This window comes from Stegodyphus dumicola, chromosome X2 (assembly GCF_044657685.1).
Source record: "Stegodyphus dumicola isolate Sdum_Otavi_A_Nest chromosome X2, ASM4465768v1".
Lineage (NCBI taxonomy): Eukaryota > Metazoa > Arthropoda > Arachnida > Araneae > Eresidae > Stegodyphus > Stegodyphus dumicola.
This window is the reverse complement of record NC_140781.1, coordinates 73,959,155-73,980,340: the sequence shown is the minus strand read 5'-3', so window position 1 is coordinate 73,980,340 and position 21,186 is coordinate 73,959,155. Positions and strand designations below refer to the sequence as shown.

The following is a 21,186-nucleotide window of genomic DNA, read 5'->3' as shown; positions in this document are numbered from 1 at the left end:
TAAAATGCATTTTGTTAATGAAAACAGAAAACTGCTTTGTGCTTACGAGAGGCGTCAAGGATACACAGAAAAAATAATACACATGTACAGTTTTAATACTGTAATGTATTATGTAATTACAAAAGCATAACTGTAAATCTACACCTTTTTGGAGAAATCTGTCATTTGTGTTTGCTTTGGAAGCATTTTCTCTTGATCCGAGATTGCATTTTTCGTAGCATAAATTTCTCGGCCAACTCCGCGTTCGTTGTCTTGTTCTTCCAAATAGCCCAGCAGTCCGTCGACTTGTTGCAAAGCCGCTTCGTGAGTCTTCCACATCTGCACAGTGGGTTTTCTTCCCCTTCACATCGCTGTCCTTCATTTTCGGTCTCTCACCTTGCTTTCTTCACAATTTCGTCATCTGTCAAGCATTCGAAGCCAGGTTCGTAGACGTCACACTCCAGCCACTCGTTAATGTTTTCAGCATCGACGTTCTCACCACCCGGAACTGTTTTCACCATATCGACAAGCGTTGCCGTAGGCATGTCTACATCTTTATTATCTTCTTCACAACTCAAAGGGGTTAGGTTGTTGTTGGCTTCAACATTAGGCATGAGTTGTCTCCATGATTTTATGAGGGTTGAAGGTTTTGCTGAGTCCCATGCAGATGCAATATCGTAGATGCTTTAAAAGATTGTGTAGTGTTTCCAAAACTCTTTCAGATCGTAACTTTCTTCAATTTTGTCATTAGCAGCTTGGTTCGGTATGTTCTCTTCATTGTTGCACAATGAATCCTTGGTCCATGGGTGGGGTTAGCGCAGTAACGTTGGGGGGAGGGGAGAAACTTTGCAAAAATTTGTCCATCAGAAAACTTTAGCACGCTTGTTGCTGGGTGAAAAGGCGAGTTGTCGATCAATAGCACAGCTTTTTCAGGCAGGTTTTTCGATTTAAGATGTTTAAGCACTTGAAGAACAAAGATTTTTTCGAACCATTCTTGAAAAATGTTTCGGTTCATCTAGCCTTTTTTTTTTTTGGTTAAAGTAATCAACGGGCAAATTTTCTATCCTTGTGCCTTTGAAAGATTTCATTTGTTTTGGCTTTCCAATGACAACAATTCTAAGTTTATATCCACCGGTAGTGTTATTGCAAGACATGATAGTGATCCTTTCCTTGCTGCTTTTATGACCGCCACTTTACTTTCGCTTTCAAATGCTAAAGTGCGAGTGGGCAGACATTTCCACAAAAGTCCCGAATCGTCAGCATTGTAAATGTGTTCAAAAGATAGCTCTTTTTTGAAAACAAATTCATCAAATTCATGGTGGAAATCGTCGGCTGCTTGTTGGTCACCACTAAGTTTCTCCCCATGAAGTCCAATTTCTCGAATTCCATGTCGCTGCTTAAAACGAGTCTACCAGTCAGAAGACGCATCAAAATTTCCTTTCAGGCCTAACAACTCAAGAAAGGTTTTTGCCTAAAACCATTTACAGGAGTACCCTCTTTTCGAACTTGAGCTAACCACTCTGTCAATGCCGTGTCTAGCTCATCAAAGTTAGAACCCTTCATAGTTTTTCACGTTTACATTGCAAAAGCACTGTCCGACATTGAAGCAAAGTTCACCAGTTTGTCTTTTTGCTTTAGAATGTCACGCACTGTTGTTTCCGTGATTTCGTAATCTAATTCCATCTGCGGCTTTGTAGCGTCATTTGCTACTTTGAAAATTAATTCTAGTTTTTGCGCAGTTGTCAACACAACCTTCTTTCGTTTTCCTGACATTTTAAATCGGTAACGAAAAACACAAAACCAAAAAGGACAAGCGCTGAACGCAATAAAAGATAAGAAATTAACTCCGATCGGTTCGCAAACACTATCAGGCTGAAACTAACAATGGTGGACGTGTCAGTAAGATTAAGATGAGAGAGGGCGGTGGAGCGGCACTGCCCAAGGGTGAGAAGAAATCACTTACTCATCCGAGAGCAAGGTTCCGAGAAGGCCTGGGATATTTTTGCCATAAATAAGCATGATGTTAGCAAATTTAAAGTTTCACTCAGTTTTGTGAACATTTTAATTTTCTTCGCTTTATGCTTGTACAAAAAAAAAAAAAAAAAAAAAAAAAAAAAAACTGTGGGGCATGCGCAGATAATCCACTCCGCAGATAATCCGGAGTCTACTGTATTAAAATTTACATTTCTTATCACATTTAAGTTACAGCTGGTCATTTTATATAACCCACAAGATAATCATGGTCAGTTATCAACGAAAAATTGACTAAACAAATTAGAAAATGCTACCAACATTTAGCATTTGTTTGAATGTATGATTACTTTTTGAGCACCAATAAATCCTTAGTTATTAGTTTCCCATATATTTTAAAGCTAATTCAATATCTTTTCCAGTCTTTTGCAGTCATATTTGGTAAAACATTTTTTATTAGTTATTGCCTTTTGAAGAAGTTTCGGTACAGTTAGTGCATCAAACCACTCTTGTACAGATAATTTCTACGCTCACTGTAAGTACAATGTGTACTTGTGTTTTGCACAAATGTTCATCCAGTAATGCTACAATTCCACATCTTCATATACTTACATCCTTCCATTATGTTTTTTGTCTTTGATGTCAAATTCATCATTCTTAAACTTTTGAACCACTCACAACAACTTGTCTCACGTAAGGCAACTGCTTCATATGTTTCTACAAGCAATCAAAGTGTCCTTGCTGCAGATTCCTTCAAATTAAAGAAATAAATCAAAAGTTCTCACTGGTGACACTCATCTGGCTCAAGACTTGACAATTTCTCATACAGAATCGCTAATGTTTCAAGATTGTGTTGTTAGCAGATGTCCAACCTTACAATAGCAGATGTCCTACTTTACAATGTGACGTTTTATATCAGACAATTTTAACCATAACTTACTGGTCGCACCAATTTTTGCCAAATGGCAAGACTTATTTCTACTCCCAATATCACAATAGCCATTTCTTTTCTTCACATTTCAGGTATCCAAGGTTTTGCTAGAATTTGTTCTGGTGATGTATTTGAAGTTGTTCTTAAGCATGGAGATCAGAAATGGAAGACTCGTGGCAGAGTTGCGAGAAATGGAGAGCAGTTGTGGGAGAACAAATATGTTTTATTTAAATCTCTTTTTAATGAACCCCTTTGTATAAAGGTTAGTTATTACCTCTTTATCTGTATAATTTTGTTAATGACCTGAAACATCAATGACTAATTGTCATTCTTCTGTGTTCTTGAGACTGACAAATGATTTATTTTTCTAAGAATGATTGTTGTGTTTTTATTTTGATAAATATTTATTGCATTTACACTGAAATTATGTTTGTTATACATTCAAGTGTTGTAGATGTGTGTTTGCAGTATCATATGTTGTACCTTAAAAAAAAAAGTGTAATTCTTATGTATTGCAGATTTGCCAACTCTTCAGATTTCTGACCATACTCCTGTCAACCCGATTTCTTGTGACTTTTCCTTATTCTTAAAATTTCTCATGATTTTTATGTAGCTTGGCTTAATTATTTGTCCCCCAAAATGTGATTTTTGGGTATCTGAAAGTACTTTTTCTCTAGATGCACATAAAAAAAAAAGAAGTTTCATCACTGTGATATGGGGGTTTCTGCTTTGCGTGTGGAATCCGAAACACATGTCTGAAAACATGATGTTTCAGTTCTCCAGTGAGAATCAAGTGCCGCTGTTTTTCATGTGCCTTACATTAACCAATGAGCACAAATCGAGGTTCAAGCGAGATCAAGGTTGTTTATTTCATTCGTCTCACCAGCAAGCAAATTTTCATGTTCTTCCCAGAAACTGTGACCTTCTGTCTTAGTTATGTCTATGAAAAATAACAATTACTCATGTACTTTTCAAAAATCGTATACAGATCTCTTTCCTGCTAGTATTTCGTCAAGGAAATGTAATATTGCAATGTGTATCATTTGTTATTGCAATTTTCTGATTTCGCACAGTGGAAGGGCTGATAATCTGAAACATGTGCATACACAAGGGCAATGCAAGTTGTACTGGAAAAAAATTAAATCTTTTTGTGGAAACAAAAAGCCAAAAAGTTAGTCATGCGAAACACCTGTTTTCTGTCTTTTTACTGGAGCACAACCTGCCACTGAATGTATCGAATCATGTAGCTTTTTTAGAAAAATGTTTCCCGTCAGTGAGATTGTTAAGAAATGGATTCAAGAAATTGGTATGAAAAATAATTCTTCAGTTATTGATTGCATTAAAACAGTTCCATTCTACTTCTCTATGGTGAGAAGCAATAATACTGATGCAAAACTGTATCAAATTGTTTCTTTTTTTTAATCCAGAGTCTTCAGAAATTGACTGTAGTTTACTTTCTGATCCCACTTTAGAAGAGATTCGACAGACCTTTAATAATAGCACAACTAATTATTAAAACTTTAAAGGGAAGTGCAATCCTTCAGGATCATTACTTAGCACTTAATGCTCTACAAGGAATGCACCAGGAATTTCAGATTTGAAGACTGATATTGCAGGCATCTTAGAAAAAGAAAACTCGTATTTCCAAATTATGAAATGCACCTATCACCTCTCAAATGTAGCAGGGAAAAAGGATTGACTTTTTTGCCGATAAATGTTGTTGAACACATTTTTTATATTTATTATCTTGGACAGCTTGCTAAAAGGAAGGAAAAACTGAAACAATTCCAACAGCTGCATATTGAGTTTATACATTAATGTGTTACTTTTTAAAAAGTAACACATTAATGCATAAACTCAAGTATAAAGTATCTCTATTATTTTAAAGCTTAATAGGGGAGATACTTAATCTTTAAATTAGGCTGAACCAAGTAAACTATGAAACTTTAATTTTCCAAAGGTTCCAATAGTAGTAGGTTAATAAGCTGGCTTTGGGTTTCCTCATGCATGGGTCACTTTTCTACAGAAAGTCCTTCATAAAAGATCTTTTTTCAGTGTCATGCACACTCTAGTAGGCTTTGTTATAATCCAATAGTCATTTCCTCAATCTTACCTTAGTGCCAGTTTTGTAAACCTCGTGTGTTGTCTCTCGTATGTCAAGAAGTCAGAGGGCGAATGAGCTCAATAACCCAAGATAATAGTTAAATTGATGACAAAAGTAGTACTATAAGCTATTTATTTATTAGCACAACCACCTTAGTAGAATCTGTCTGATTTCGAGAAGACATCAAACTATAAAAACCATATGCATAACAATTCTTCAGTTTTAACAAGTAATGTTGCCTTTTTTGTATACATTCTTTTTGTTGTATTTAAAGTTCCAGTAGCTTTTATGGGGGCAAGTTATGACATATTTTGTCTTAATTTTAAAATATGTGTTTTTGGGATTTTCCCGCTGTGGAAGAAGTGGTATAATATCCTATGGAATACAGTATTTTGTCCCAAAATCATCAGAGTGAACAGTTGATTTTTATTAGTTTCTAAAATAATCTCTGCAAAATTTTCACCACAATGAAAACAGAAATCTACTTGTGAGTATGTTTAGTGATTAATTTTTTTAAATTAGTAGGTAATTAAAATATAAAATATGCATGTAATAAATTTTTGGGGGAAAACAGTTGCAAATCATAATTTTTCTTTTATAAGACAATCACCAAATTATGCTAAGATGGTTGTGCAAATATGTAAGTACCTTCTAAAATCCTGATAGTTAAAATAATATTTTTTGCACCAAATTCAAAATGAATTCAATGAAATTTCTAATGTTTCATAATAGAATCTATTTGTGGCAGGAGGGGTAATTTGCAGGTATTTCACAGGTATTTCACTTTTATTTGTTCATTTAATCTGTGTTTTAGGGGAAAAATTAACTGTATCATCATATCATATAAGTAGCATATTCATCTATTCCATCATATGCAGAAATGTTGTAGTACTGATGGTATTCAACAGTAGTAAATAATAGACAGAATCATTTGCAGTAGTTCTACTTGATAAATGAAACAGTTCAGATAATAAAAGCATTTAAGTCCGTCATAACTGAAATAATATCCAGTGAATTATTTTTGAATTTGTTCCAAATATGGACTTGGTTTGGAAAGTAGGCTCAAACACTTGATGCAAGACTTGGCTTGGAAAGTAGGCTTAAACACTTGATGCAAGACTTGGCTTGGAAATTAGACTAATTGTAATCTGTCAGCTCTGAAGTAAATGGTAGATTTCAGAAAACTCAGTCATCTAGTAATTCAGTTTTATGAGTTTAACATTTTTATGTACTGCATGAGCTAAGTACCTATGGAAAAATGTATTTATGGAAATTTTGGTGTTGAAAATTGGGACATATTAAAAAAAATTATTATATGAAGTAGCCTATTAATCTGATTTATTTTTGGGGTGAGCAAGGCATTAGCAAAATGTAAATATAATTATCATTATCCAATTCGATTTGATCAGTCTGTTTCTGAAAAACTGATTATGGTATGATGTCTTTGCACTTTCTGTGAAGTATCTGACTTTGCCATTTATGAAATCAAAAGTGCATTTTATTTTTGGAGAATTGTATACAAAAGTGTCATTAGGAAGAATCTTTAAGATGTAGAACTGTCAGTATGGTTGGCAATTATGAAGCTGACAAGAATGCCTGTATATTTCAAGGCAGTCATTACATTCTGGAAGTAATTTGAAGAAAGAAGGTAGAACAGGATCATTGTAGAAGACTGAATTTTGGTTTCTTCTTGCTCTTTCCAACAACATCTTGACTACTAGATGATTGAGTTTAGGGCTGAAACTGTCCTTGGTATTCATATCACAGGAACTGTGTATAGAAAACTGAATGGTAAAGGACTTTATGCCAAAAAGCGAGCATTTCAAATTTAGAACATTATAGCAAAAAAGTGCTTGCTGTGGGAAGCATCAGAGCTAAAGTCTACAATGTTCGACCCGTGTTCTTTTCATTGATGAATTAGTATCTAACTGTTAGCACATTCACATTTGTAGAGAAGCTTGGAATGGGAAATATTTTCACCAGTATTAGAAGATATGTTTGTTATGCCACTGCAGATGGAATGGTATGGGGAGGAATAATGATAAATAGATGTTTCCCTGTATGTGTTTGGCATATAAATTATGTTCTTTAAAAACTAACAGGATAAAAGCTACAACCTTGCATAAGGCAAAATAAGGTTCCTTCAAAAATATCAAGATAAAACCTACAACCTTAAGGTACATGTGGATTTTTCTCTTTATGGATGATGTCTGTGCAAAGCAAACTTAATTGATGAATTTCTTGAAACTGAAATTGCTGAGTAAATATATTGGCCCAGCAACTGACCTGATGTAAATTAATAGAGTAGTTATAAGACAGCATAGACAGCATAGCAAGTGTTTTGTTATGTAATGGCATTCTCTTCCTAGAGATCTGAATCCCATAAAGATCATATTTATGGAGGTGTGTAATTTTTTCTATTAACCTGTAATTAATTATTATCTTAAGAGCATCCCATTGCATTGAAATTTTTGTGCATAAGTTAGGGATGCAAGTTTTTTTGGTAATGTCAAATGTTTGCATTTTTCATCTGGGGTTTTCTAAAATTTTTTCATGTATTATCTCTGCTTTTTTGCTTAATATAATTATGTGTTACATACATCCACATCTTATCAATTTGAGTTACTTGATTTATGCATTATGATACTGTGTATTACTCTGAATAAATTCATTGAACATTTATTGAGAAATCTGTGATTTATGTGCTTTTGGATGACACTAAACATTGAGAGAAAATAGCCATGGAAATATGTACAAGTTGTATAGATTACACTTGTTTCTCAAACTTGTTTTTAATTCTTTACTGCTCATGAGTCTGATGAACGTAGGTATTGCTTTTAGTTTTGTCACCCTAGTGAAATTGTTGAGCTGAAACCTTTGACTCGATGAACTTTGCAAAGCGAAAAGATGGTAGTAGTAAAATTCCTATTGTTTTGCATCTTATTAGAGAACCTATATAAGAATACTAGCTTGTTTGTAATTTTAATTACATATTTTGTATAAAAATTTTAATTTTGTGAAATTCCTTCACTATTAAAACGGATATTTTTATGGATATTAAAATGGATATTTTTACAAGGTTCTTTCCATTGACCATTATCTTGGCCCCAAGAAAGTAAAGAATTTTTGTAGGTTGTGATGGACTATAAGAAAATCAAATTAAAGACAAAGGTCCTAATAGAAGCAAACTTGAAACAAAGTGACCAAATATCAGTAATCAAGACTGAAAACTTTTTTTTAAACTCCAGATGTAGATACAGTCAAATCCCGAAAATCCGCCAACCTGAAATCTGCCAACTCCTGAAATCCGTGTCGGCTCTCAAAATATAAACATTCAGTTTATAGGTTCCGGAAACCACAACATGGAGTACGAAATATCGAAGAAAAAATACTTACCGAATAATGACGTCATAATTACCAAATAATAATGAGTCATAACGGATATATCAAATTATTGACATCATGATAACATTTTTTACTCTCCAATCTGCATCGAGGTAAAAAAGCGGACGATTCACTCAATTCTTCTTTCAAGTTCACGATTCACGTACTTGTATTTTCTGAGCTTTGTTATTTCACAAGATTGCGTAGTACTGCCCCCTTTTTTTTAATCCGGATATTTTGTGGCTAAATTATGAATATTTTAAATTTCAGCCCTTTTTAATACATTGACAAATAAGAAAAGCACTCGTGGTTTTACTGCTTGAAACGTTGAGAAACGTAAACACGTTGCTTTGACAGTAATGCAAAAGGAGTAGATTCTGCAAAAGATAGAGGCAGGTTCTACTCCTCGGTTTATAGCAGAGTCGTATGGAATTGCGACACGGACTGTGTATTATATACGGAAAAATAAAGAAAAGCTGTTGTACAGCAACAGTGATTCTAACACTGAATCCGAAACCGGAAATCTTTGCATGAGGCGAAATCGGAAAACCTTGATGCTGTCTTGTACAAGTGATTCGGGCAGCGGCGGAGTGATGGGGTACCAATTTCAGGACCGCTCCGAGAGAAAAGGGAAAGCAGAATCATGCTGATTTAAAAATAGAGGAGCCTAATGTCAATGAATAATATAATCAATTTATATATGTAATAATAATTTAATGCATATAATAAATTATTGTAATAATGTATATTATAATTTAATTAAATGCATCTATGCCGTATTTATTTTGCACTTTTAGTCGAATATTATGATTTATCTTTTCTGTCCTGAAATCCGCAAAATCTTAAAATCCGCACAACCTCTGGTCCCAAGCTTTGCGGATTTCTGGATTTGTACTGTATAAGAATTCACCTTTATGCATGATTTAGCTAATGAGATAGTATACTTATTAAAAAAGATTTAGTCTCTAAATATTCTTTGTTAGGTTTTCCAAACTGAGAGCTAAAAATTCTGTCTTCAGATTTTAATACTTTATTTTTTGAAAAATGCATATTCATGTTTATAGTCTTATGTTTCGTCTATTTTTGTCTATTGAATCAATAAGAATGGTGCTGCATGTGCAGATGTTATCTTCTCTGTAATTTACTTGTAATTTGTACATTCATATGAAATATCAATATTATTTAGACCAGCCTTTCTTAAATATTGTTCAGTGGGGGATCACTTTTATAAATTAGAATAATTTGCAGACCACTATAACTCATGTTCCCTTTGAAAGCAGTTTTATGTTACTATCAGTTTACTTACATTTTTCAAAAACAATTATTTAATAATCATCTAATTTTATACTGGTATCAAGTAATTAATAGAATAAGATTTATTTGTTTTTAATAAGTCAAGGCTATTAGAGTTTGGGTAATTTTCTTATTAACTGACAGTGACGGTAAAACCAGAGAGTGCTTATTAATGCGAATTACATCAAAAAGCACTCTGGTTCTAGGAGATTGTAAGAATTCTGTGTTCATTCCTTTCTTACCATCAATTAGCTATAAAATTGCATGCATTTTATAGAAATTCAACTTTTGAGTTATTGTTTCTTAATAAAATTCGCTGTTCCATGCGTAAAGACCCAATTCTGGATATGAACTCCTGGGGTATATTTTGAATTCTTTGCTAGTGTGGTTTAATTTACAGTGACTAAGTTAAAATTTCACATGAAGGAGCATCATGCATTAGGAAAAAAGAAACACATAAATCCTGTGTTGCCCAAAACTGTTGGTGAAAAAATCACACTTTCCATTTTTCTGCAGACAAAATTATTAGAAAAAAATCTTCCATTAGAAGTCTTTCACACTTGTACACTTGTACACATTCATAAAGATCTTTCAGTTTTAGTTGATCCTAATTCCAGTCTGTCTTTATCCTCAGTTTTTAAGGAAATTACTTCATAGTTGTTATAATTTTTCATCAGTAGATGACAGTCTGTCTTTATCCTCAGGTTTTAGTATTTCCTGAATGTATGATGCCAGCAGCTTAACTTCCTTCCTGTCATTGTTATTGCCTTAGCACAGGCTTCTTTTTCATAATTTGCACTTCTGCAGCTGAGAAGGTTCTGTATTTAAACCTTTCTAACCAGTCCTGCAAATTTATGAATATTGCACCAATTCTTGTTTTTTAGCACCTCCAGTAGTCCGTATGTTGTTTGGAAACAATTTTTGGTATGATAAAGTCTTTCATTGAAGCAAAAATTTGTGAATTGTCTAGTTTCTTTAATCTGACATGCATCTTTTTTCTTTGACTGCAGTTCTGTGTGTGAATTAGTATTTTGAATGAATATGGAATTCTGTCCACTTTGTTTAGAATGGAACCATTTCAGATTTCTTCTGTAGATAATGAACAGTCAGCCAGCCCGAAATGAAAGTTTTGAGCTGCCTAATTGATTGTTCTTCCAACCTTTTTAAAACAGATGTTACCGATTAAGCAATGGAAAATGTTTGTCAGCAATGGAAAAGTATTCTTTAATACAGATGTACTTTACAACCATTCTTTCACTTACTGCAATGAAAACACATCTTTCAAGAAAATAAAAGGTAGAACTTCATAAAGGTAACATTTCCAGAGCATGTTATGTGTGAATTTGAAAATTCTTCAGGACTGTGGGCAAAAGATATAAATAGGGCATTTGAAAAGGAGTAGGATATTCTGAAGAAATATGCAAGTAATAAAACAATCTAAATCTAGGGAGAGCCACATATTTATGTTAAGAGTACAAGTGTCCTTGCTTTAGTGCCACTAGAAACAATGAGGACCATTTAGAGCAAGGTTTCCAACCTTGGCCCACATGAACCCCTCCCCTCATGGGCCCATAGAAGCCTCGAGGGCATCTGTAAGAAAAAAATATATTTTCAGTTTCAATAATATGAACTAAGGGGTTCTTGATAAAATATTATTAATAAAATAATAATAAAATAATACTGAATTGTTATCTTATGAGATAGTCCGATGTCTGTTGAAAAAGGAAAGGAAGGATGTAAGGAAGAATAGTGACTTTGCATGCAAATATCCACTTTTATGTAAAGCTAAAATGTGTTTTATTGTTTTCCCATCATCTTATCTTGTGGAAAATGGCCTTAGTCGGCTAACATGGTTGTTAACACAAAATTGCAATCAACTTGATATAGTAAAATGACAGATCTCTGTCTTACTCTCTTAAAACTTGAGTTACATATTAATTTGCAAATATCAAAACGTCAGCCATTAGGATCTTTTTAGAAAGCCCGATTTATTTAATGATATCTTATGTAACTGGCTTTGGAATGAATTTGTGTCTTGTTTAAAATAGTATATTTATTTTTAAGTTTTAAGTATAAATGTTTCAGTTTTATCAGTTAAAATTTTCAATTTTTGTAATCTATATTTTTCATATTATGTTAGAATAGTTATTTATTATAGAACAGTTATTTATTATAGTTAGATTATTATCTTCTAACAATCTGCAGATAAATATTTCATATAAGAATTTGCTTCATTTGCAGTTTGGCACCTGAGGATGATGGTTCGGTAAAACCATTGAAACTAGTTCTGTGAAAATTTGCAAATATAGTGCTGATTTTTGTTGTTTGACATCTAAATTTAAAAATTGTTTAATTGTTTACCTATTTGCTGTTAATATTCTACACATAAATATTACATTTAGGAATATTACACATGTGAATTAGGGAGTCTGCATACTTAAAGTTGAGACTTGGGATCCACAAGCAAAGACAGATTGGGAACCCTTGGTCTAGAATATTACTTTGGGAAAGAAGTAACCATTAAACTTTTTTTTCTTTAAAAGGAGGTCAATGATGGTTGACTGTTGAGTTGATTTTTCTGTTGAACTGCAAGTCCGAGCAAGATAACCAGCATTAATTTATTTCTACTAACTTTCATAAGTCGTTGTTTTTGCAAAACTCATATTTTATGAATTGAACAATTTTTGTGCAAAGGCACTATAAATTGTGTCAGTTTGTTTAAATTTTTTTCTCTTGCAGTTTATATTGCACCAAAAACATTTTTCCATTTTAGCAATATGAATTCTTTTGTGCATTGCCAAGTTTAGTGACTTTTCAACATTTTGACGATTTTCAAACATATTTCCCCCCCAAAATTTTCATTTTTGTGAATTGTTGAGTTCATGATGATATTTTAGCATGTATCATAATGTTACTACAATATTTTTAAAATAACAGTAATAGATTAAAATTACATTTTTAAGAAAAATGCTTAGAAGTACTTTTATGTCAGTGATGTTTTAAAATGTCTTTCATTTCAGCAATTTTTTAATTATCTTGATTCTGAAATTTAAACAACATAATAAATGTTAATTCAGAAGTCAAACAACAAAAACCAGCGTAATATTTTCAAAATTTTTACAGGACTTATTTCGATGGTTTTACCGAACCACCATCCTCAGCTGCAAAACCGCAAATGAACAAGATAGGAAATAATGATTAGATAAGATAAGAAAGTCTGGACAAGAATAAGCAAGTGGTGCCATCTGTTGGTGAAACCAGAACTAAAACATAATTTCTTTAATGGCCGAAGGCAAAGATGGATTGGAATTAGGATCGTTAACTAGAACAGAAAGATTTTTTTGAATGTGAAATGCCTCTAGAAAATCCAGTTCTCCAATGGAAGATGTTTTCTGAATAATTTTGGCAGCAGAAAAATTGAAAGTGGGATTTTCGGACCAACAATTTTGAGCAACAGAAGACTTCTGTGTTTCCTTTTTTCTAACATGTGCCTCATGTTCCTTGACACGAAATTTTAAGGCTCTCCTAGTTTGGCCAATGTAAATCAAACCACACTGGCAAGGAATCCTATAAATACCCCAAGAATTCATATCCGGAATGGGGTCCTTGAGTATGGAACTCAGAATTTTATTGATGGGAGAATAAACAACCCGAAAGTTAAATTTCTTCAAAATATGTGCAACTTTATAGCTAATGGATGGAAAGAAGGGAATGCCATGTTCTTGACACACTCTTGTGACACTCTCCTAAAACAAGAGTGTGTGAGTTGTTTTAGGAGATTATAAAAATTCTGCTAAAAGATCATACATGAATTTATATGGTTTTATTATGTGGCACGCGCACACACACACACACATACAAATCATTCAAAATAACAATCTGAGCAGATAAATGATGTCATTGCAAATACTTTCCCAGTCCAAACTGGCTGATGTTGAAATTATAACTATCATAAAATAAATTAAAAGAACTATTTTTTTTTGGGGGGGGGAAGGGGAGAATTTCATCATTGCCTTTCTTAAATAAATGCTAAGTGAGTTAATTTATTGCATTTTGTATTCTGATCGTATCCACTCAAAAGTGCATCTGTATATGTATTAATCATAAGATTACTGATGTGTTTAATTATAATTTAAAACTAGATTTTTTGTTGATTTGTAAATGTGTGTTTTTCATTATAGGTTTTGTAATTATGTTTTTTTACTTTATTGTAATGCATGACAAGTTTCCAGGGCAATCTAGGACTAAAAGAATTTGCGTAAAATATAAAAAAATAATGTTTTGATGGAGTCTGAACTTACTTTGAAGGATGTAAGTTCAACTGCTAAAGAGGACACATATGCAGATTGAACCTCGCAGAACAGTAAGAAGTAACACAGAGCATATTTCTCACAATTGATTGACCAAAATTGTCCATGTGAACTGATAATTCTGACTTGAAAAACTTTCCATTTTTATAGATTTGCCATTTTAAAAATTCTGTAAATTTTTGTTTTGAATTTGTCTCAGAAACTGTTTTGGAATATTAAATCTTGAAAAAACAAACCATTGTTCTTTTTTCATTAGTTTTTTTTTATACTTTTTGTTGTAACTAAAGTTTTTTTTTTTTTTTTTTTTTTTTTTTTTGCTTTAGCAAAGTTTATCATTTATGTATAAATAAGAATTCCTTATGTCCCCTGTTTTGTATCAAAATTTTTAATTCTGTTGTATGACTCAAATGTTGAGTCAATAGGCTATAATTGAGGAAGCAAATTTTAGAAACCAGTGGCTCAGCCCTTTTAGTAAGCGTGGTTTTTTTCATCTTAATGTAAAACTGGAAAAAGAAAAAAAATCGTAATCCTATGGGTGATCAAAAATGGCTTTTCACATAACTCCAAAAACATATGTTGATTTTTTAGCAATTTAGATTTAGATTGTGTTAGAAGTGAATACTAAGTTATAACTATCATAAAAATTATAAGAAGGATTTTCTTTTCATTGGAAGAAGAATTTCATCAGTACTGCACCTGTTATTCCCAGATTAATTATATTTCTACATTTACTTTTCTTGTGTTTTGCAGTGCCTTTATTCTAACACTTTGGTAATTTTTATTTTATTGGCATTATGTAAACCTTTATGCTGTTTATACTATATTTTATTTTTGCTGTGGTACGGTAACAAAAATGTGTTTGAGTTTCTCTTTTGTTACCATTTTTAAGTCATTTAGATTTGTTTTGTAAACTTTTCCCTCCCTTGAAATCTAGGCTGTTGAAGTGAGAGGATTGGGGAAAAACATTTTGTTAGGAAATAAATTCTGTGAAACCCGAGATTTATTTAGTCCTCATCCTCAGCAAATGACTATTAATCTAAATCAGTCTGGATCATTGAAGCTAAACCTTGTAATAACATGGAAGTAAGAAAGTATTTTTGTTTGTGTTTTCATTCAAACAAATATCAGAAGCTGTCATATTTTTTAAAATTACTAAAAATTAATAAATTTTATTTTCAGTTCTATTTCTGCATCAGCAGAAAAAATATGTGTACCTGTACCTCCTTCAGCCGGGATGCCTTATTCTTGTGATCGTCATAATATTAGCCAGTCATCAATACATGAAGTAGAAAATCTCAGCGAGCTTTCATTATCAGAAAAAGAGGTTTGAAAATTTCTTTCTCTTTTGAAAAAAGGACATTGGGGTGTGTTGCATGTTGACAAAAACTATTGTTTTCTTGAAAGTTAAAAGTGCCTATTTTAAGGTGAATTTTTTTGGGGGGGAGATACATTGTAAATGTATGTATGCAATAAATAGGGTGATCTTTTGGCATAATCTCAGGAATTGATTTCAGATTGGTGAAGCTCATAAATGTTACTGTATGCGTTTTTCTGTTTGAATGTGCACTGGACAGTCTGTGATTTCTTAAAATGATTAAATTTACAAGCCCTTATTTCCTTTTTCTCAGTGAAGAATCTGTGCTTTGTAAATGGAATGATTAAATTTATAAAATCTTATGCTTTTTTCGCAATGCAAAATGCCATCGTTCTTTAGCAGAGAAAGTTATTGTCAGTTGGTTTACGTAGTAAAATATCCTGGAAATGACATTAAAGTTGATGAAGAATTTGAAGGTAAAAATAAAGATATGGTTGAATAATATGATAGCATGTAAGCAAACTCCAGTGAAACCTGAAATGGTTAAATATGTCTAAAATTAGTTCAGGAAGATAAATTTGGAGGATTAATGCAAAATTTTGTCAGCAGAAGCAAACTCAGAAGCAGGGTATGTAAGGAATTACAGCTATATTCTCTTATATATTCTTACAGTGCAGTGGAAAACATGCTCATCTGGTAACCAAGGAAGGTCCCAAGTTTAAGTCCAAGAGGGTGCAGAGTCACCTAAACAAAAATGTAGTGGACTGTAATTCAACTGGGTCTTATCTCCTTCTCCCAAGTGCTTTTTAATTACACGGAGAACACAAGAAAGAATTTTTCTTCTATATAACTTTATGGTTTATAGGTAAGGACCTCCAGCTTGGTTGGAAGGTATGATTAGTTTTCCAATTATAAATCTGCTGGCAGTCATTTCTAGTATAGTGGAAGATTTCAAAATCCTTTGAATTAAAACCTGCCAACTTCTGAAATTCACACGCTTTTCAGATGTTAACAAAGAAATGTATATATCTTTTGCAGTTTTTTTTTTTTTTTTTTTATTTAACAGCTGCCAAATGATGAAGACTCTGCCATCAAATTCTTTGAGAAAAAAAGAATTATCTATAGTAAAAGATTTCATTCAAATAACCATAAAATCAAGTTACAATTTAAAGTGCTAATACAACTCCAAAATGGCACTGAAGCCGGCAGTCATGCCAAGAAAAGTAAGGATTCCAAGCCAAAAAGTTTTTAAGTTGAGTTATTCACTTCACAAAGCTTAGCAATATTTCCCTCAAATACATATAATTATATTTTAGAACTATTATATTAGTATTCAGTGTGTCATTAAAATTACCATCATTGTTTCAGGCTACATTTTGCAGCAACATTTATTTTTGGTCACTGACTGCTGGCCTGCTAATGATACTGAATTTCTTCTCTTTTGTAATGACTAGTACTAAGCTAGCAATTTTGTCCTATGACAGAATAGCAGTTTCTCACATTCGTTCTTAGCTTTTTAGCGCAAAGCATCTGAATTTTTTAAAAATATTCACAAATTTTTCTTCCTCAAGACGTTTACAAAGTGAGCTCTCATAAATTTTAAAATGGTTTTGTCCATGTCCAATCCAGTTTTTGTTATACTAATTCATAAGATATTTTCTCCTTTCAACATGCTTTTGTGGTGTAATGGTTGCACACGTAACAGTATTTGAGAGCTCCCAGGTTTAAGTCCTGGCGAGGGCATTGCTCTTTTTTCCTGTCTCGTACTTCAAAATAGCCTAATGACCGTACAGTAGTGCCTGAAATAAAAGGTGGTGGACAATAATTCATTACCACCCGAATTTGGTGATTGGGTTCTCTAATCCCCAGTTGCCCTTTAAAAAAAGGCTAAGTATATTAGCTATTTTCTCCTTCCTTTCAGCATGCCTTCTTTGTGTAATGGTAGCATGCTTGAAGCGTATTCTAGAGGTCCAGGTTCGAGTTCCAGCAAGGCTATTGCTCATTTTTCATGTCTCCTACTTCAAAATAACCCAGTGACTGTACAAAGTAATTTGCATCTGCATTTGGGGTGCATGGGCTCTGGTTAATACAGCAGTTATATGGAAGAGGTTCAATCAAATAGGGATATCTTATGTTCTTGATGGTTCTAAAAGTTATTGCACAAATGAAGACAAATTTAACAGTGATCAAGAGCAATGATTTGCAAGCTGTAGTAGATTGCATATACAATAGTTCCAGCAGCACTGAATGATTTGAGGCCTTGGGAACAGCAGTAGACAACGATAAGTGTGGGTGAGATTCAAGATATAAGATACAGGGGAAGTAGAAATGATATCATATTAGATATTATAATGCTTGTATTACTGTGTATTCTTATTGGAATAAAGCTTCTTTTAAATAAATAATATTGCAATAATTACCGATAGTTTATCCATAAACACTTCCCATTTGTTTTGTTCTTACTGTAATCACATCTTTCAAAAATTAAATTATTCGCAGAATTTTCGTGACAAAATTAGTAAAAGGGGGAATAGGTGAGTATGCACAGTATTTATTTCTATATAAGGTAATCAAAATGAAGTTGAATTATTTTATATGCTTTTTTGAATTTTTTTTTTTTTTTTTATCTATTTGTGCTTTTTGCAGTTTGATTATGTTTTATTTGTGATCGGAAATCTGCACAGCAGCTGCCAAGCTGTGCAGATTTTTAGTCTTTCACTGTATTTCATTCTTCAAGATCTGATAAAAGTATCTGCCATACAACTTAAAAGTGCAGTTGAGGATATTTTAACTCCCTTTCGTATGTGATATAGTACTTATCTTTTAAGTGAATCTATATGTTTTTTCATGTAATTCATAGAAGAACTTGTGATCATCATAATGCAGTATGAAGTCCGAGATCTGGACATCCAATATCCTGATTGATCTAAAATCTGGATCTTAAAGCTAACGTCAAACTTTTTTTAAGGATTTTTTTTTCTATGCTCTATGCATGTGCATGTGATTTTTTTTCCCATGATAAAACATGGGGAGAGTCCCGATTCTTAATTTAACTTTGCCACTAATTAAAATACCTCACTATTGAAGAAACAATCATTTTAGCATAAATTTGTGCTATCAATAATTTGACTCAGTACTTGCATATCTGCTTGTCATGCATCTCAAACTGAAACATTCTACATAGAAACATTGTTGATTTTAAACACCAACTAAAATTTTATGTCCCTGACGAATCATTATTTATTATATTTGGCTTTTATCACTGCATGTTTATCAGCACATGACAACCTGTATAATGACTCATGCAGTGATGCCTAAAAAATATATATTTTTTAATATTAGTAATTGAATAACAAAGAGTATGGTAAACTTCTCTGTTGACATTACGCTTGGCAGTGATTACAGATTTAAGTTAATTGCCTAAGAAATGTTGATGAGGAAACATTTAAAAAAATTTCTTTCCATATGCTAAAAATAGATTTTGTTAATGATGCTTACTCATAGGCCAAAAGATTACATTTAGTGATATTTAAATTAAGAATAACTGATTTTTATTCACATAAACTCAATGAATGTTTTGAAAATCATTTCATGCCCAAGGCTCGGCAACATTTGTATTCAGTTGGTTTACCTGATCACGCAAAAATTATTCTGATTGTAGACAACTGTACAGTTCATACTTCATTTTGTTTTAGTGAAAAATAATGTATTTGCATAATTCTTTCTTCCAAATTGTATGTTCCTATAGATAATGGAATAGAGCATGAGCTGAAATGCAAATATGAAGTAGCATTTTTAAAATTCATGTTAAATTTCTTGAATAATGGCAAGACTATTCAAGAATATTTGAAATATTTTTGCATAAAATCTGCTGTGTGGATCATCACGAGATCGTCGGAGATGTGTCTTCAGATACTTTAGAAAATTCATGGCATAAATTTTGTCCAGCAACCATATTTCAAGGTGAGGCTGATGAAGATGATAACCGTGAAATTCGAAGGTTTTCGGATATCACAAATGAAAGGTGAAATTTTCTAAATATTGGATTTAATAAATGAAGATGATACAACAGAAGTTTTTCTTTGCTATAACAATGCTCCCAATCATCAATCACTGAATGGATGACGAAATCTGTAGTGTGGTTTAGCTCATTGAGGAGTCATTATAACTGTAATATTAGATACTGATAGTGTTACAGAGCTACAGACAGGTTATTGAAAATGATCATAAGCTACAGATAAGCTGTATATAGAGAGAAACAATAAGCTACAGAGAGTTTTTTGAAAACAAAACAATTTTGATTGATAATTTAGTCGGAATTCTGGACGCAGTAATTACAGGACTTGAACGAAATGAAACTTTGTAACTGAATAAGAAATTAAGTCTGTCTATAGAATTAGCGAGAAAGTATTAGCACAAAACTTAAAGCAACTTATATTCAAAGAAATAAATATTGATCTTTTTTTTTGTAAATTTTGACACCATTTAGATCATAAATGCTTCATTATTTCATAAGTCAAGATTTCATATTTCTAATTTCTACGTACCAGCTTACTAGATTTAAACTTATGGTCTAATATCCGGAAAAATCCGAAATCCGGAATTGCCAAAGTCCAGATGAGTCCGGATCTCGGACTTTCTATTGTATTAGGCAGTCGTCAATCTCTTTAATTCAAATATCTGTTTAGATGAAGTTATCATTTTTAAATGTATGCTTTGAGTAAATTATTTATATATCTTTTCTCCCAAAGGGCACACAGCATAATGCTAATTTCTGTGATATTGGACAAAGTTGTAGTAGCGAAAGTACAAGTGCTTCTGCCCAAAGTTCAGCATTTACAAGTCCTGATGTGGAAGCCACCTTTAAATATTGCCCTTGTAGTAACTGTGATTTCATTCCTTGTCCAAGTGAAGAAAACTCAGAGAGTCACAGTGTTTCATCTTCGGACTCTCATGCTTCTGGCTCTAATTTAAAAGACATACTTAAAAGCATATCTTTAATACTGGATGATAATTTAGAATCTTATCCTGAAGTGAATGAATTTTCCCAAGTGTTAAAAAGCATTAACAGATTTTTAAAGGTAAGCTAATTATTTGTGAAAATAAGGGCTTTTAAATTCTTTAAATATGGAATTCTTATTTTGAATGGCAAGATAATTTTTTACCTTTCTTCCAGTTCTTTGTTTCTGATCATCATTCTTGTGAAAAACTAAGCCTAACAGTATAGACATGAACTTTTGCATTACACATTAAAACCTTCATATACACTAGGCAATACCCCTCATAATCTGGCTTTGATTAACCTGTATTCAACATGGTCCAGTTTGAAAATTTCAGAACTGAAATTTGAGTGAAATAAAAATAAATTAAAAAAATCAGACAAAGTTACTTCTAGTACATAAATGATAGCCTCCCCCTTTATACAGTCAGGTCACTTTTTGTGCGGTCTATATTTAATCAATGTAGTACATATTTTTTTTTCTGGAGTTCTGTGTTGTATAATATGTGCCTGCATGTGATATTTTTGTTCTTGAGCTCTAACAGCTGTTCAAGAGAAAAACACACCTGCTTTAATTGAATTTTAGAAAAGTTACATTTATTAAAGTTGAAAATTTTATTGAAAATTTTAAGTGCAGCATGGCATGAATTAACATTAAGTCACATGAGTGTAGTATGGAAATGTGTCAGTGCAAATGATTTCATTCATTTTTTAACCTATTTTGCTGAAGTTATTGATAACACAGTGGAAACTAGACAGCAGTTTTGTTTCTATGAGTTAGATAGTAACAGTGGAATTGAGTGCATCAAATCAAACACTTATTAATATAGATTTAATAGTATCTGTATTTTGTGTTGTATAACGTTCTTATTATATATCTTTCCTCTTACATCATCAGTT

General features: G+C 32.4%; 1 protein-coding gene across 2 annotated transcripts in view; it reads left to right on the top strand.

Annotated features, from left to right (window-relative positions):
• LOC118181422 (rho family-interacting cell polarization regulator 2-like) overlaps positions 1-21,186 on the top strand; it is a 151,672-nt gene that overhangs the window by 86,819 nt on the left and 43,667 nt on the right. For both annotated transcript variants that reach the window (XM_035350566.2, XM_035350567.2), the window contains 4 exons: positions 2,974-3,143; positions 14,907-15,055; positions 15,152-15,296; positions 20,039-20,368. In XM_035350566.2, the coding sequence (XP_035206457.1) occupies positions 2,974-3,143; positions 14,907-15,055; positions 15,152-15,296; positions 20,039-20,368 (794 nt within the window). The remainder of the gene's footprint in view (positions 1-2,973; positions 3,144-14,906; positions 15,056-15,151; positions 15,297-20,038; positions 20,369-21,186) is intronic.